The sequence below is a fragment of the Lytechinus pictus genome, chromosome 2 (assembly GCF_037042905.1).
Source record: "Lytechinus pictus isolate F3 Inbred chromosome 2, Lp3.0, whole genome shotgun sequence".
NCBI lineage: Eukaryota > Metazoa > Echinodermata > Echinoidea > Temnopleuroida > Toxopneustidae > Lytechinus > Lytechinus pictus.
The window spans coordinates 15,084,645-15,103,906 of NC_087246.1; the positions used below are offsets into that span (position 1 = coordinate 15,084,645).

Consider the following 19,262-nt stretch of genomic DNA (forward strand, 5'->3'; position numbering starts at 1 on the left):
GATGTCATGCGTATGATATAGGCCATGGAGACGTTCCGCCAAACAGTTATATGTAATGAGATTCTCTGCTGACCAGGTAAATTATTGAATTGATGTGATATTTCATAATTATTATATTCATTACTCTGATAATACAATTTTCCTGCAAGCGTTGTCGCCCCTTTTTTAGTCTAGATAGACTTATTAGAAAACCTCTCAGTTCAGCGTGCTCACTGCGACCCCCTCGTGCTCACATAGCAATGTGAATAAGAACGGCAAAAAATGTTCTGCATAGATTAACATGCAAATCATAGTTCTTCCAATAAATTGAAAAAAACCTCCCTAAATTAGCAGGCATATGATGGATCGTGCTTTATAGATTCATCACCCTTTCCCCAAACACCATATTTTGATATCAGGGGTATGGTTGTTCACCCGACTATTTCATTTGATTTTGAGCATGCAATGGTGATGTACATATATATATGGAAAATGTAACAGCTAACAGCACTTAACAAACACCCATAAATTCTCAGGCACATGACTATTTTGCACAACGGACCGGGAAATAAAAACTCCACCATTGCCTCTGGCCCACTGGGCAATTTGTTACCGATTACCAATTTTACCGGTTATTACCGGTAATATCACCCGGAAATTTGAGTAACACCAAATATTGCCGTTATTACCATGTTATTACCGAAATTATAATTCCTGTTGATATCTGTTACTGTTATCACCCTGATGAAACATACATTTACCTAGTTACAACAGGGTGATGAGGGGTAATAAGGGTAATGTTGAATGACTTTGATTGGTTATAACATTGCAAACTTTAGTAATAAGAGCAATCTTACAGCAATCCCAGCGAAATTTTCAAAGTCCAAAAAATTACTGTTATCACCCTGATGAAACCAACATTTTACCCAGTTACAAACAGGTTGATAAGGGGTAATGGGTAATGTTGAAACGCTTCCATTCCCAGACAGCAAAGTATCTGGATCACATACGGTTCTTATCTGGGATATCTGGGTCCCATATGGGCCCACATCCAGATGAAAACATATACTTGAACCCACATGGTGCCCAGATAGGACTCAGATGGAAACGAGACCTCCAACCCATGCGGAACCCATTAATATTGGGTAAATGGAGTAATATCAGATGGTAATATCAGGAAAATGCTGGGAATATTAGTTACTCATGAATATTTATTACTACAATAAATGGCCAAAATTTTAGCTAATATAGCTGTAATAATTAATGTGTTTATGTTTATGCAATTATTCCACCCAGAAAATTTTCAGAAAAATGTGTAGTTTATATATCATATTAGTCATAATCATGACATTAATTTTAGAAAAATGTTTTAGGGTTGAATAATTGTTAACCATAATTTGTCAAGTGTTGTAAGCTCGCTCAATATATAGAAGTAAATGACAGGGTTTGGTGGATAGGTGTAGGATAGGATTAGGATTAGGATGTAGGATTTTAGGATAGGATAAGATGATATGGCTTAGAGTATGGAGTTGTAAAAATGTGCTTCAATGACCCTAATGACACTAATTGTTTTTTTAATGAGCCGACATTAATTGGGTAATATTGGGTAAACAGAGTAATATGAGGTGGTGATATCATTAAAATGCTGGAAATAGTTGTTACATCATACTGAGAAATATTGGGTAAATGGAGTAATATCGGACAGTAATATCATGAAAATAACTGGAAATATCGGTTACATCATACTGGGTAATATTGGGTAAATGGAGTAATATCGGGTCCGGGTAATAACGGGGAAAGATTGGTCTACTATTTCCCCGTTACTACCCACTGGTGTTACCGTGGTAATAACTACGTTATTACCTGTTACAACCCGGGTAATATCGGGTAAAATGCCCAGTGGGGGGGTTAATAGTATCTTTTTTAAAGACAAATCAAGAGTGTGCCCTTATAATCACACTCGATAATCGTCAAATAGGAAATAACAGCAACATCAAAATACACTGTAGATCATGTCTAGTTATAGGAGGCCTATATGGCTATAGGAATGAGAACCCTAGCTCCAGAAATTTCGCGGCATAATAGTGCTCTTTTTGTTCTTTGAAATCTGAATGTCCATTTACATGAGGTATATACGCAGTCAAAAAGGACCAGACATTTTAGAAAGATGATTTCTTCCCCTGAAATTTGGACACAGTGCTCAGATCTTGTGCCTGTTTTGGAGAGTGAGTATAGGCCCTATTTTGTAAATAAATGATGAATATTGGCCCGATCATGAAATCATAATTTAAACAAAACTTTAAACAAATAATGGTCAATAGCCCCTTCATTAGATCTTCTAAATCACGGCGATGTTTGTTTTTTTTCTTTTTCTGTTTTCACATAGGAAATTCCCGACCAAAATGAAGAGATCGCGTATCTGAACCCAACGCCCAGTCATCTGATTTGCCGTCCGTCCGGGCCAATGAATTATCCCTTGCGGCTAGTATGTTCTTTCTTTAGTTGTAGTTATGGTGACCGAATGACGGGAGCTAGCCGCAATCAGTCCCTTCCAAAAGTGATCAAAGGTCGCTACCCTTTAACGGGAGGGTAGCTTTAATTTAGGTCATTGATGACAAAGGGATCCCGTATCTCGTACAATATATTTTATTTTTGTTTTATGGTTAAAGTAATATCTGGTTTCCAATTAGTGATCTAAAATAATTGTGTGAGCCATTAATGTTATTTGTAAGACAAGCAATTTATATTTTATATATTTTAAATGATTCTCAATGTTGTAAATTTATCACATTTACAAATTAACTATTTAATTGGATTAAAAATTTAAAACTAAGTCCAACGATTGTAATCGATCATGGTTTGAGATTATAATTTATATAAAAAATCAACTTAAGATTAAACTTTACATAGCGTATACATTCTTTTAGATAGAAAAAAGTTGATCTAAGAATGAATTCATCAATGTGTTTGTATTGCAAAGTCTTGTAAATGTATGCAATGTAAGTCTATTATGCTATAGAATAATTGTTATTACAATGCTAACATCGCGAGTAGGCGTACATGTATCTCTAAAGGGACTGAAGAGATTGATCATCTTGTCATAGTTGTAACTATCTTGATTTGATAAACGTTTTTTGCATCTTCGAAATTCAGTGAATTTAAAAAGAAAATTAAAAGAAAATCCTCAATTTTTCTTGTTATGATAACTGTTTTACTCATTTTTTTATCCATGAAAATATATTCATAATCGATCACAAAATATAATGTATTTTTTTGCATTTGGAAAATCTGTTTTTAAAAAATGTTTTAATATTTGAAACTCGGAAAAAAAATGAGTATGTTGAGTTTATTGTAGAGTTTACTCTTAATGCATGTTATTACCATTAATATTATTGATAATTATGTATTTTATGATGTCTGAAATTGTGTTTTTTGTAACATTTAAGGAAATTAAAAAAATGTAGGGCCTATAGTGTTAAATTTATGAGTTGTCAAGGTATTTTTTGATTTGTAAAAAGATGGGATTCTTATTTGTTATGCGTATTTTTTTTGTATTTGAATTGAAGTTGTTGTCAAATAAAAACTACTTCATAAATTGATTAAAAAAAATAATCGTTTATTCTTGAAAAATGTAAGTAATATGAAGTTTATTTAATATGACATGGAAGGCCTATAAGGTTTATCAGAAACAGCGCCATTGGCGATGTGGGGGTGACAGTTTCAATGATTTATTAGTTTGTTTTGGGGTTGTTTTTTTAAGAGGAGAGAGTAGGTAGAGGGAGGGGGAGGGGGCGAAGGAGGAGGCGTATTGAAAAGGCAGTAGGGTGCTAACTCATGTAATGCTCGTACATTTTAATCGAGTAAATTAAGTAATCATTATGTCAATTTCTTCCCCACTATTCAAAAATATCCTTCCCTAATTTAAAGTATTCAGAAAATTCTTTTAAAATAACCCATGCATCATGATCTGCTGTTGTTAGATATGATTGTATTGTAAATGTTATGCACTTTTAATTGTATTAAAAGATATTGAACCTATAAGGAAATTAATTCATTGAATTAAAAAAAATCCCTTGATTAAAAAAAATCTTGTATTAAGTAAATATAAGAAGTATTTGATGATTTGCAATGATGAAAAAAAAATTATCTCAATTCATGGACCTGCTGTGTATCTGTTTAAAATAGATTAACAGTAAATCATCATGATTTCATAATCAGGGCATATAATATTTGACACAACTGCAATGCATTAGTTTGATACTGGGTCAAAATTTGCTTGATGTTTTGGAAATTTTCAGTCAAATTTCTGTAATCGATCATGGCCGGGGTTCGATCCTGGCAACGTACGGTACTTATTCCCGTGAGCAAGGCATTAATTAACAGTGCTGTTTTATCGAACTTTCAGTATGTACTATTTATTTTACACACGGAACATTCATACATTTTTCATGAATATTAATAATGGTGAAATTAAGAATAACAATCATCATAATTATATTGCTATAACAGGTCTGTGAGTAAGACTAGATGGCAACCATTGCCTCTTTTGATCTGATCAGTAAAGGTATCTCAGTGTGTACAGCGTACAGCCCCCGCCCCCCCCCCATCTCTCTCTTAGAAACAGTAATAAAAAACGAGGGATATTTGGAAATAACTATTAAATTCAATACTGGTAATGACGACTTAACACATATTTCATTTTATATGAATTTATCCGGAATTTATAATGTAAATGTATTGTTTAGATATTTCAGCTGATGAATCCGAGAAAATTCTGCCCATAAAAAAAAAAGAAAGATGGCCTCATTTGATAATCTACCAGAAGAGATTCTCATGAAGATCTATACATATCTAACAAGCCCTTTTGACAAAGCACATTTCGAATGGGGTAAGGTATTTTCTTTTTTTAGATTTTTTTAAGAGTGACTCAAGACAATTATTTACAGGAAGTTTAGTCATTTATTATCGGTATCATTAAAAGTCTTTCTATATTGCTTAATGTTTCATTGCGGGCATCCAACAGCTCATTAAGAGGAGAAAATACGAGTAGAAAAAAATCATTGGACAGATTGGAGTCATTTCAATATGATTGATATTATATGCTTTCTCTGTCCCAACGAAGTCAAGTATAAATTGTTCTGATAGGCCCTTTGCATGTGGTCAACCTCACCACCACCACCACCACCTTCATCATCATCATCATCATTATCATCATCATCACCCTTCTTCTTCTCTTCCTCCATGTTATCGTCATCACCATCTTCACCAAAACCATCACCTCCACCACCTTCTCACCCTCCCCCCTCCTCATCGTCATCATCATCACCTCTCCCTCCATTATCATCATCATCATCATCCTCCTCATCGTCATCATCATCACCTCTCCCTCCTTCATCCTCCTCTTCCTCATCATCATCATCACCACCATCATCATACTTCTTCTTCTTCTCCTTTATTGTTCATCACTGTTTTAGAACTACTATCAATGATTCGAAATGATACCAGCTTATATTTCAGTTTATTGAATTTCTTATTGTAATTAAACATAACCATACACGTTAGCACATCAAAAGCGGTTCAAATATTCTTCTATTAATCAACTTAAATCGACAGTTTGTAAGAGATGGAATGGTGCCTCCCGGGTTGTGTGGTCAAGTCTCACTTCTCTCGTCTTTTGTGATTTACTGTATTGTGAATCAGGTAAGCCAACATAAGAGGGTGGGGGGGAGAGGAGGGGATGTGTGAGGTACTCTCTTAATAAGATATCAGGGGATGTAATGCTCTTATCGGTGACTTTTTGTTAATCTATCCCCTAAAATGGTGTCCGCGGATCGATGGTAAGTCTTGAATATCAAGCTTTTGGACAGCTTTTCTGTGAAGCCATAATTATGATTCTTATACTTAGGTGAAAAAGTTTTTAATTTAGTATTCTATGTACTTAGTCATATATCTTGGAGCGTATAAGCAGTACTGAGGGATACACTATCTTCTATCTTCAGATGTAGAGCTTCCAGCGATAGATTATGACCTTCTTCTGAACGATACTTTGAGGAAGGGATGCCGCAATCTTAGGAAACTAGATGTCAGTGGTTCTTCCGAGAATCTTACTTCCGAATCACTGTCACGCATAGGTATGGTAAGAAAAGAAATTGATCTTTGCTGTAAAAACAAAAAATCCAAGAGGGCACCCATAATCATTAAAATATGATGTCAAAGGCCTATGCAAGACAGTGGAAAGGGTTCACTCTGATCCGGTCTATTTTTTTTTAAATAGACTTAAGGTAGATTTTATTATAAACTGATTACATCAACCAATGCCCAATCACTGGTCATAAAAAATGAAAAAAAAAGAAGAATATTGATAATAATAAGTAAGGATATATATATGATCCAAAGTCAAGCTTACATATTACACTGTTTACATGGTTCATGGCGCAATAATGGGGATGGTGCAGCTGACATTGACATTAATTCGACATACATATCCAATTTGGTTGTACAGCCGAAGGGAACGGAAACATAATGAGCCCGAATATTGACTTGACCGACACTTCATCGAACAAATATTATTGTATCTATAAAGGACTGATTAAAAAACAAGGTCTAATTAAGTCTCATTTCGATGTAGAAAATAGTAGGCCTACTACAGTCCCATGAAGTAAGAGATAACGTCGGAGTTCTCTGAATTCAGATCTATAATGTTCTTTGTTATTCTCTAAACGCAGGAGAAATCTGCACGGAATTAAGGTACCTGGATTTATCAGAAAGCTTTGTGGACAATGCAACCATGGAAACCATTTCCATTGGCTGTCCAAAGATCGAGGTAAATAGAGTTACATCAAAGCCCTTTTCACTCCCACTAAAACATATAAACTTTTATATATTTGTCGTTTTATTTTAAAACAGGGTAGCCATTTTAGTAATAAAAACTGCTCGACCAAAGGGCCTGTATGGGTAAGTCCGTCGCATTGAGTAAAAAAAATTACATTATCTCTATGCAACCTTACACAGTAAAACAACTCTAACAACAAGTTGTTTTCAACAGTTGTTTAAAAAGTTTAAACAGTGTAGTTGTTAGAGTGACGGACTGAAACAACGTGTTTAAAATCTTAAACAGCATTTTTACAGTGTAGGTATGAACTATTCATGGCCCTGGGAAGCGGGGTGCTATGTAACCAAAATGAGATTCATTTTGAAGTGACCCCCCCCCCTTTATTTTTAAATATAAACGTGGAAGCGTCGTGGTGTAGCGGTTCTGACTCTCGCCTTGTAATCAGAGGGTCGTGTGTTCGAATCCCATCATGGCCTAGCGTCCTTTGGCAAGGCGTTAATCCACATTTTGCCACTCTCCACCCAGGTGTTAAATGGGTACCCGGTAGGATGTGAAAGCCTATATGTAGTATGCCTAGCAATTGAGTCTTGGAACTCTTGTTGGAATGCTCCCCAGGGAGTGGAGAAGGTGCATACATTGTATGCGGGCATGCAATGATCCGATGACCGGGGTAATGATATGTCTGTAAAGCGCTTAGAGACGTCTTTCCGATGTATTAAGCGCTATATAAATGCGGATTATTATTATTCTTTTATTTTTTATTTCATTTTTTTAGAGGGGGCTTTTCATATTTCTCGTGACCAATTTGATCTAAAATTTCCAGTAAAAATCTTTTTTTTTATCTCTTACAATTTTCTCGGGACCAATTTGATTTCCGTTTTGGAGTGAAAACCCTCCTTTTTTCTCTTTTTTTTTGCTTTTCAAATTTATATCAGCACCCCCAGTAAAAAAAAAATTAAAAAATCGTTCCCAGGTCCCTGGAACTATTGTATTACACAGTGAAGATCAATTTAGATGTGGCTCAGTCATGTGTCAATGTTGAGGCCTCCTACCATCGTAATTATATTGTGATCTTGAAATCTTTTCTGGATTTATTGCAGAAGATATCAGCTTTTTTAAAACCAACGTTACATGGACATCACATTCATGATTGGTAATAGATTGTCGGGTCTGTTGTTGCAACACGTATTTCAGAAATCCTATGTAGGACACTATTTTTGCTAAAGTAATCATTGGAAGATATTTGCCTAGTTTAAATGAGACACAGTTTTATAGTGTCACAAAAATTGACCTAATCCGATGGACTTACCCTGTATATTATAGGGGTTCAATTACTAACTCTCGGGGTTGATACACAAGCACAGGGTGATGCTATGCACCTTACTGGTTGTAGAGTTTAACCCTGTAATTGCAGAGTTTTAGGTGCTGTTAAAATTGCATGCTTTTAGGGTGCAAACTGAAACGTTTAATATATCGGGGGGGGGGGGGGTATTAATAATTGACCGATAAGGGGAAGGGAAGAGGAAGGTATGATGGTGCAATCTATTTATATGTTATTGATGTTGAATCTCCTATGAATCAAGGGAAAAGTTCCCTCTCCTTTTTTTAGGGGGGGGGGGGGGGTTGTTGATTTCTTGTTCCACTGGGTGCATAGGCCTACAGAATGGTTTCATCATTTTTTAGTTACATATGATCCATGTTCCAAGTTATGTTTTTGAAGCAAAAGTGAAATGTGAAGTGTCGATTGTGCTATATGAAATGTCAAATTGAAATGTTAATTTTGAATGAAATCAGGAAAAAACAATATGGGGATAACATAACGATTTTTTTCCGTCTTGTGGTGGAGGGACGTTCGCATATGTTATACGACTGACATGTGTGTCCCACCACCCCTTCCCAGTCGAGCAGTGATTATGATTATTATTATTATTACTATTATTATCATCATCATTATTATATTTTTATTTTGTCTATTTATTTATTCTTATTTATTCTATAATTTATTTATTTATTTATCTTTTTTTTTTTTTTTTTTTTTTTTTTTTTTGGGGGGGGGGGGCATATCATTATAACAGTTCCATTATGTTCGTAGAAAAGTCATCCGGATATTGGCCTACCCACATCGATTGATCAATTTTCCACTATTGTATGGATACAAATTAATTGGTCTTTGTTTGTTCCCAAAAGATTTTCATTGCCCGGGATTGTCGGAAATTGATGGAAAATGGGTAAGTACAATAATTATACTATATACATGTAGGAATATATACGCCTAAATTGATCTAACGAACTCTAAGAAATATACCCGTATAAAAACAATTAAACCTTCCCATCTTTCCAAATAAACTTCTATCATTCCAAATATACTTTAAGAATAATTTAGCTTTAGCTCAACCCACTTTTTTTTTTACAATGAATTGCTATATTCTGGTCACACGAAGTTACGCCTATCAGTTTCAGTTTTATTTTTCTCATTTCCAACAAAACAGTAGACAAAATCCATAAAAAACACAGTTATAACAATTGAAATGTAATCTATCCATGCAGTGTCCAGAATAAAACGTGGTTATAAACAAATACCAGTAAGGTACTATGAAGCATTTAATCGCCTTTGGTTTAAAATCGTTTTCATAATGACTGCAATAATGCTTTGCAACTGAACAATGATTTTTTTTAATTTGATACTTTTTTTTAACTGCACAATACAAAAAAAAACACGAAATGCAAATTAAGGTTTACTTTAGAAAAGAAAAAAATAAATCAAATAATGTAAATGGTGGATGATCAGTAGTGATCAAGATTATCTAGTTTTCTCAGAACATAATTTTTATCTTTTTATTCTTGTACAAAAAATATAGGAAAATCAATATTCAAGTTTGAAAAATTGTTCAACGCGTTGTTCCAAACATGAATTCTCAAAAAAAAAAAAAAAAAAAAAAAAAAAAAAATATCGCATTTTATATAGCGACAAAGATCACAATTCTGTGCTCTGCATGGTAAATTGGAAGCAACTATTCATTTTGTTTTCTGGATGCATAAAGCTTTTCTGAAATAAAAAACTTTTTTTCTCATCAACAGAGTGAAAAGTCTGTGTATGAATAGCAAGAATCTGATTTATGTTGATCTGCATGGCAACGAGAGGATGACTGGAAAGGTAAACGAAAGACATCAATTAAAAAAAATAATAGTCCGTTTTGTGGAGAATTCATGGGTTTGGAGGCATAAGTTTGGTCGATGATTTCCTCTTCCTTTTTAACATATATTTATAAGAAGTGATATTTACATAAAATCATTAGCTGGATCTTCGAGGAATGTTCAGGATGCTCAGTTGACATTAAGAGGGAAATGTAGATAAAGAATAGCAAGAATCTGATTTATGTTGATCTGCATGGCAACGAGAGGATGACTGGAAAGGTAAACGAAAGACATCAATTAAAAAAAATAATAGTCCGTTTTGTGGAGAATTCATGGGTTTGGAGGCATAAGTTTGGTCGATGATTTCCTCTTCCTTTTTAACATATATTTATAAGAAGTGATATTTACATAAAATCATTAGCTGGATCTTCGAGGAATGTTCAGGATGCTCAGTTGACATTAAGAGGGAAATGTAGATAAAGAACCTAGCACGAAGGTCACTGGGTATACTCCTTTTTTAGATTCTTGGTGGCGACGCTTTTAAGTGTCTTGACTAGTGCTGAATTCATAAAGCCTTTCTACGACCAATACTTCATTAATACGATTTTCTAAAGAATTCATAAATCATTTGACAGTGTTTCAGTGAGCTGAACCCAGGCTGTCGTGTGGTTAACGTGATGGCAGGCTGGAAGATAGCAAACAGGGCAATCGACATCTTGGCCTCGCGTTGTACAGAACTTGAGGTACTCAACTTCGGGTACTGTCGCCGAATCCAGATGAGACGCCTACCTGATATGTCTGCCGATCGATGGGTAGGACTTAACAAGCTGACCGAGGTATAAATTCAGTCATTTAATTTCCAATTAAACACTTAACTCTATTTGTATAAAAGCTGACGTAGGCCTATATTCAAGGGCGGAAATCTCTCCCCAAAGGTAGGGGGGACCAGGGGCTGGAAAATTTGACAAGCAAAAAAAAAGGTTATCACCCCAAAGTGTAAGGTCATCTCGTCCAAAATACATGTTTTATTTCGATTTTGAATGTTTTTTTTCTTTCCATCATAAAAGACCAAAAATAGTAGGGGACATTTGATATTGTGTCCCCCCCCCCCCACTACTATTTTGGGTAGGGGGACACGTCCTCCTGGGGTTTCCGCCCATGCCTATATTGATATACATGATGACAATACAGCAAATAAACGAACACAAAATCCCTTTTTTTGTAGGGTCGATTAAATTATTTGGTGTGTCTTGATAAGTAGCTCATGCATGTATTTCTGTTAAAAAAGTAATTTAATTTACATCTTTTTATTGTGGCAATATTTTCATGCACAGGCAAGGGTCAGTAGGTCTACCATTGAAGAAATTATAGGCCTACATCGTAAAATTTTCCTAAATTTCTAATCTATCAAAAACATATTGTCTTCTTCACAGAAATGTCAGAATCTTAAGATACTTCATGCGTGCGGAAGTTTATCTGGTATGTTTTCCATTATAATTTCATAAAAAACACATCAATTTCAATTTTATTACACCAAGTTAAGGGATAATACATTGTGTGCATAATAAGTACGTATGTCTTATTTAGTTCCTCACAACAAAGCAAGTATTTCCATTTTTTGGTTAAAGGAAACAAGTAAAATGATCGTATGGCGAAACAAAATATATATTTTGGAAATAAGCACAGCTTTAGGTCAGAGCTAAGGACAAATCAGCGTAAAATCTTGGCCAATCGTAATCTGACGTTATCATGATAAGAAATTGAATTCAGAAGATCATATAGTAAATTCCCGGTTTTTTTATGTATGAATCATACCAATGGTATTTTCGCCCCAAACCGATGGTGTGCAATGTTCTGAAGACGTGATTTTTTTTCTCCCTATAATTTTCTGCTTCGTCTTGGTCTACTATATTTAGATCTTATGTTTGGGCGGGGATAAAAAGGCGTTTGCACTTTTGATGCATGTTTATTTTCTATGCATGTTATATCATATTCCAATGGGCTGAAGATTTTTTCCTGTGATATCTTTTAAAAAGTCCCTCCTGACGACTTGTTGGATCTGAAAAATACTCAGCATCTTCAAGTCCTATGTCTACAAGGGCTTAAACAATTGGATGATGTCCACCTCGAAGGTATCGTCAAGTCCTGTCCAGCTCTGCAGGAGCTGAACATCTCTGGGACTATGTCAATGGGATATGCTGTAACAGGGAAAGGCTTAACACATCTAGCTCGGCTGCCTTGCCTTGAGATTTTGATACTCGGTGGACTCCTGCAAGTAAGACCGAGTCCCATCCAGGGACCTCTTGCATAACAGATAACATCATGGGAACTTTGTAACCATCCAAACTTCCATGAAATCCTTTTAATTTTGATTGGCTATTGAGCACTGTTACCATGGTTATTTCCACCTTAAGACAAAGTTATGACAGTAGTTCTTAACTGATGGGGCCCTATTCTTTGCCCCATTTTGTAGATTGGCGGGGATTTCTAGAAGGCTCCAACTGAATAATGAAGTTCTGACACTTTAAAAACTTAACACATAATTTTGATCCATATTGTCATGGTGTGGTGATTTTGATTCAGGAGAATGAACTCAGATATTCTGTACCATCTGAGAGGATAAGAAACTTTTGAGAAACATTATTTTGATGAGAAATAGTATGATGGTATGATAGAATTATCCTTGAATAAAAAAAATCCCTGAAATATATCGAGATCTAAAATTACTTTTCTTATGTTAATGACATGTTGCGATAAAAACTTTTCTTGATTTTGATTTGCTTAAAGGCTATGGTAACAGACTTTAAGGTTTAAATAATATCCAACAAGTTTTTTCACGAACCTGATGAAATGCTCCTCTATGACGTCCAAATGCAGCAATAATCAAAATTCACACACAGACACATCGAAAAATAAGCTGTTTCACGTGTGTGCAACTTGATGATTTGCATTAGAATGAGAAAATAATAATCTCTTGATAGTAGCAATACAATAATTATGCTAATATAAATCAATATAAGGCCAACAGGCAGGTGTATGTTGTATATCTTCAAAATAAAAAAATGAAAGGCCATGAGATTACTATGTCTAATGTATTTATATGTTCATCATTGTTTTTTACTTATATGTATTGACTTTTATACAGTGTATGTGTTTTTATGAAGAATGAAATAAATCAAATCAAATCAAATGTTTGATAAGCTAAGTTACACGAAGTATAAATAAGTATTCTGTTCTTAATCATTTTTTTTCATGGCTCAATTCAGTTAACACAACATTTTAAAATTACTTTTGTTGATAAAGCTGACCAATGATGGCCTGGAATCCCTAGGAAAGAGGGGACTACTGAGGACTCTTTTCATACGGGGTAATACAAGGTGTGACGATGAGGGTGAGTACATAGGAGTGTCCATATTTTTTATTTCTATGAACATTTTGTTATTGAGGGAATTAATGTATTCAGTGTACTACCAGAATTAAAAAAAAGAATTCTGCTATTGCACGGTTACAAATTTGATTTTGAAAGTTTGCTTTTAAAATCCATAAGATTATTTAATCCCATCAATATTTGGGAAGGCTGAACTACTGGTACTTCTACTAGTACACCTAATCATTATTAGTATTACTCAATATCATCATCGTCAGTTTTCTTGTTATTATCATCACTATAATCATTATCATCATCATTATAATTATCATTATTAGTAGTAAAATAAAAAACGTTTTATTATTCCCATTCATACAATTTTTTTTAACTTTCTTGCTTGTTTTCCAGGTTTCTACCACATAGCAATGAACTGCAGTCATCTTAAGTTTCTAGATATATGTTATATGTCCTCTATAACCTCAGCTACTCTAAAGGCATTGATAGAGGCGAGAGCAATGCGGGATGACGAGTACAAAAGTCCAACTCTGCAAATTTTTGCTGAAGGTATTCTACAATTTCCAGTATTAGCTTCATTCTCAGACATCAATTTCATATTGGATTCACCACCAGCTAGACCATTGGTATCATTTGTATTCTAGTTATATCTGTCACAACTCTCATGATAATAAATAACTAATTCTGAATTATTGACACAATGATAAGTGTTCAAAAAGAAAAATAATACAAGAGTATTATCATGCATTGTAACTGAAGATATAAAGTAAATTCGGAAATTCAATATAGAGCAGAGGAGGGGCTGGAGTTAATGGTCTAGTTAAAAACATGAACTATTGTAAACACATGCAAAATCATTAAATAGTATTCTCTTTTCTTTTCATTTGAATATTTTTTATCATCCCAATCAACATCATCTTCATCATCATAACAACCACCACCACCATCATCATCACCACAAGCACCTCCACCACTATCATCATCAAACTCACCATCATAATCACCACCACTACCATCATCATCATCATCATACTCATCACCATCATCCTACTACAGGTAGCGGCATCACTGGAGAAGAAGTGCAAGCCTTTGAGCTGCAAGGAACTGGAATTGAAGTGTTCTTTGACAGAGGCCTGGGGGATACTGAGGCAGGTATCAAAAACAACAATCCTGGACACCATGAAATCTCTCCAGCTTTGTTAAACTTTAACAAAATATTGTAATTTTAAGAATCCACACATACGAGACTTCTCAAAATTGAGTTTTGTTTGGAGGGATTAAAAAAAAATTATACAAGTCATGTATAAGCAAAAAGTACTAGTCTTGGAGCATGTGTAGCAGTGTAGGGCCCATGCTACTAGATTTGCCCATGCAAGTTCTCCTTGAGCAAGAGTATGAAGTAGTCTTCATGAAAGTAAAACTATATAATCTTCTACTTCTTTATGCAATAAAAAAAAAAAAAACTTTTACTACAAGAGTGAACAAATGATGATTTGACTTCAAAAGCTGCTTTTATTGTTATCAAAATAAAGAATTTAGGTAACCTCCCTGTACAGTTAGAAACACAAGACGGATTAAACATTTTGAACAATACTGAAATATGAAAGCAAGCACCATATGTAATTAATCAAAACTCTCTTAATGCATTTTAACTAAGATATCTTAAAGTATTGAAGCTCATAAGGACAAAGCTTAGAACAAAGTTCAGCAACATTCTTTGTACAGAATCAATGAGGCATCAAAAAATAACTTGCAGAGGTAAGGGAGTACAGACCAATCTAATTCTTTTAAAAACTTAACGCAAATTAAAAAAACCTTGTGAAAATTCTGCCCACAGTTACGCATGAGATGATATATAACACATTTCATGACATAATAATGAAATCATTGATTGTTAGAAGTTTATCTGTGCACTTTTGGACTACTTTTTTAAGACTAGAAGCATACAATGCACATTTATTAGCACACATGGTTATTTGTCTCACCATCTACTCTTGAAACACTATGAAAAACTCAACAAGGCTTTACTTTAAATTGCATTGACCCTGCAATGATTCTTCTCTTCCTTTATATAATTTCCTAAAGTAGCAAACTTAAAAAAAAAATATATATATCAATGAAAGTTCTACAAATATTTGGCAAGTATCACTGAACAGTTCCTATAGATTCCATCTTAAAGCTAGTTCCTTATATAATTTTGCATCATGATATCCATCTGTCTTTTTTTGCTTGTATGCCTACAATTAATATTTTAGGTTTATGAAATATGATTCTTGTGAATGCTTTTTGCATGATTTACTGAATATATATTCTTCTTTTAATCTATTCTTGCATCTTTCGTTTCTTTCAAATTTTCATGAATGTTGTAAATCTATCTTACAGAAATGTGGAAATAAACCATTGGACTTTGAACCCTTCATCATATCGCATATATCATCAGTGTTGTCCATATAAATGCTCTGCAAAAATAAGGAAATTGCCAAAATGTCATTACTTTATTTGTTTAACATCTGATTTTGATGAAATCAGTTCCCTCATTTGCATAATGACCAGGATGTGCGTGTCTTGTGGGGTTACACAACCATTTCAAAATGTCATAACTATCTTAATTTACATCATATTTTGATGATATTTTCAATGTTTGATTTTTCTCTATTTATTAAAATCATCTACTATTATTTGTTGAGGCAGACATAGCCTTTAAACAATACATGGAATATGAGTAACCTGCAGCCAAAGACTACAAAAGCTAACACACATCCTCTTTGTTTTGTCATTTCCTGCCAAATCTGTTGATTCTTCCACTTCGAGCAATTTATACAATTACCACTGGTCCTACACAGTCACAATCACTACATTGTGGGGTGAAAACTTTATAACACCTTCCATACCTGCCATCAAAAACACATTTCAGCATGAATGTTGACAAATTCTTCAACTCATTCATCAGTGACGCTTTCCTTGACACTTGCAATCGCAGTATTCTGCTAGAGAACCGTCCTTAAAATTAAGAATACTTCATCATTCCTGACTAAAATCATCAACATCCAGGTTCATCAGAATAAAGTTACCAGCAGCCTAACTTTTTGCCTAATACTTGCCATTGCTCTGATCTGTTGAAGGATTGTCCTTCTTTACTGAGAACTTCACCTTTGCTCGCTGAGCTTGCTGAAAAATCACATGTATAAGTCCTCAATTTTTGTGGTTATTGATGCCTCAACTTTTACATGCGTTTGCCATGGTGTGGTAAATGATTGCCTTCCCACTGGTGAAGCATGATTTTAATCTTGCTCACTGAATCACCAAAATTCAGACTAACCTGCAGGAAGTCCTCAGGGACACCAGTCTCTGCCGCCATTGCTGCTCCCATCTCCATTTACCAGTATTCTGATCAGTAACGGGACTGACCTCTCTCAACTGAGTAGCATATCATTCATATAAGCTGGGTCATCAGCATCCAAGAAATCATCCACATCTTCTTCCGCTATTGACCAGTCTCCACCCCTTCCATGGTCACCTGCCAGCAGGTGCTCCTCGACGTCTACAAACTGAGCTAGGTCTGGATTAGCATAGGCAAAGTGGCCTGGTCCAGCAGGCCCTGTCAACTCAGTTGCAGGTCCATGGTTTAAGAACCCATGACTGTCATTCAAACATTCACCCATATGGACTTCCGGGTGAGCTTGGGACACATGAAAGTTTCCTGCTCCATTTGTGCCATCCTTACCTGGAACCAAAGGAACTTCTCCACTAGTCTCCTGACCAACCTCTCTGAACTGTTCAGGGTCACCTACAACAGGGTCACTACCCTGACATTCAGCAGGTTCTGACTGCACTATGCCGTCCCAGGGTTCATCTGATTCTGCAGGCACCTCAAGATATTCAATATTGTTTCTTGTTTGTCTGGTCCGAGGGAGATTAAGATGCACTGCTAGATTCAATATAGGGCGTTCATCGTCTAGAGGATCAACATCCACTTCAAAATCTTCGTCTTCTTCACTGGAATCACTTGAATCTGCCAACCGTTCATCTGTTGCATCAGTGAAAATGAAAAAAAAGATACATTTGTCAAATCTTACCTAATATATAAATCACCTCAGCCATTGCATTAAGGAACTAGAGGGTCCTTATACAAAGCCCAAGGGAATATAGAATTTGCTACTAAAAGGTTAAGAAGCGACTTTGTAGGCACAAATACATTATTCATTAATTTAATAAAATCATGATGGAACTTATACAGAAAATGTATATTACACTCACACCATCAATACACAAAATCTTACAGAAGAATAGAGATGACTTGTTGAATGAAAAACATAATTATAAATACATACAGGCAATAAACACAGCAAATCAGCTTTTGCATAAAATATTCTTTATTTCAATGTGAAAATTATTATACTAATATCACTTACAATAGGATTAATGCAATATCATTATTTTCAAAGATATCAAATCCATTTTGAGTTAACATGTTCCAGACAGTATAATGAGGATTTTCACTTTAATTAATGTAACTATAAACCATTTTTTCATCTTCCTTTTATCTAAGAAAATGTTATTTCCGTTTTCCACTAGTCTGCTTTTCTAGAAAAAAACACCTTTTTTTTACTGCAATGGCCATAGCTTTGTATCTATTAGTCAATATAGCAAGATTCAGCCATAAATTGGATGGGATGATATACATACCATAGGTAAGAGTTGGAAAGCGCTGACCAGGAGGAGCATTGAAGTTCTGTAGACATACAGTAACACTCTTATCAATATCACCAAGCTCTGCTAAAGATTCCCTGGTTATTGAAGTTCCTGTGGTGCAACAGATCAGAGGTGATTAAGATCAATAACACAAATACTATCATTTTAATAGATTGATACTATTGAAGCTCTTAGAATCATAATCAATGAAGACTTTTTAACCATGTTTCATGAGAAGTCAAATGTTTTGCATCATTGGAGATAAATGGAATATTTGGCATTGGTGTAATAAAATGCAGAAAGAATAGTGGGTATATGACATCAACAGCTCTATTATTTGCATCTACCAATCTTGTTGCATATGTAATTAATGGAGCATCACAGGAAACTTGAGGCAGTTGAAAGAAACTTTAACAATTGCATGAATTCCTTATTTATATTCAATTATTTATGAAATTTACAATGTTATTTTCAATATTATTTTTCTTTATTCTTTCCAATAAACTTGTCATTGGGGAGGACATGGCCTGGAACACAGGCTCACACAAAATTCATGTTCCAAAGATATTGTCAACTGACCTCCATAGTCAAGAGTCAAAGGTGAGATGGCCTCTGTCATTGTATCTCTGGCTTCAAGGAATACCTGAACAGAGTTGATGGTTAAAGCAGTACATCCGCATACATCAAGCTCTCTAAGTCTCAGGCAGTGAGCGGCAAGATGTCCAATAGCTGTGGAATGAGGTCAGTGAACAACAGGACTCAACATTTAAATAATGTAATATAATATAATTCTTCATCTCCCCTCCTCTTTATCTCCCTCCTTCGACTTAATCTGTTCCTTCACCTGTTCTGTCTTATTCTTCCTTAATAATAATAATAATAATAATAGGCCTATATATAGCACCATCTATCTAGAAATATTTTTTTCAAAGAAAAGAAAGAATGAGAGAGTTCAGATGAGTGTCAAAGTGCCAATAACTAATACTGTTAGAAAAGATACCACCTCAGTTTAGATTTGAAGGTCTCCAGTGATGATATAATTCTTAAATTCAATGGCGAATTATTCCGTCTTCTCATTCCCTTTCTCCCCTTCCCCCTTCTCCTTCCTTTATTTTGACTCCTTCATCTTCTTCTACCTTCATCCCATCACGATCATTAGCTAATGCAATTACAAGTGAAAGACCAACTTTGACTCATAATTTCATGCTTGTGCATTAAGTCGTAGTTAACTTTAAGAAGAAA

General features: G+C 34.7%; 2 protein-coding genes across 2 annotated transcripts in view; one reads left to right on the forward strand and one right to left on the reverse strand.

Annotated features, from left to right (window-relative positions):
* LOC129284253 (F-box/LRR-repeat protein 2-like) lies at positions 1-16,673 on the forward strand. Its single transcript, XM_064110645.1, has 14 exons — positions 1-76; positions 2,366-2,464; positions 4,725-4,867; positions 5,593-5,679; positions 5,979-6,110; positions 6,705-6,802; positions 8,999-9,039; positions 9,890-9,965; positions 10,582-10,782; positions 11,380-11,425; positions 11,983-12,221; positions 13,250-13,337; positions 13,722-13,877; positions 14,385-16,673. The coding sequence occupies exons 3-14, from the start codon at positions 4,777-4,779 to the stop codon at positions 14,549-14,551; spliced, it is 1,422 nt and encodes a 473-aa protein (XP_063966715.1). The 5' UTR covers positions 1-76; positions 2,366-2,464; positions 4,725-4,776; the 3' UTR covers positions 14,552-16,673.
* LOC129254741 (uncharacterized) overlaps positions 14,530-19,262 on the reverse strand; it is a 17,721-nt gene continuing 12,988 nt past the window's right edge. The window contains exons 15-17 of the mRNA XM_064110637.1: positions 18,600-18,749; positions 18,015-18,131; positions 14,530-17,355 (exon numbers count right to left, since the gene is read on the reverse strand). Of these exons, the coding sequence (XP_063966707.1) occupies positions 16,742-17,355; positions 18,015-18,131; positions 18,600-18,749 (881 nt within the window). The 3' untranslated portion in view covers positions 14,530-16,741. The remainder of the gene's footprint in view (positions 17,356-18,014; positions 18,132-18,599; positions 18,750-19,262) is intronic.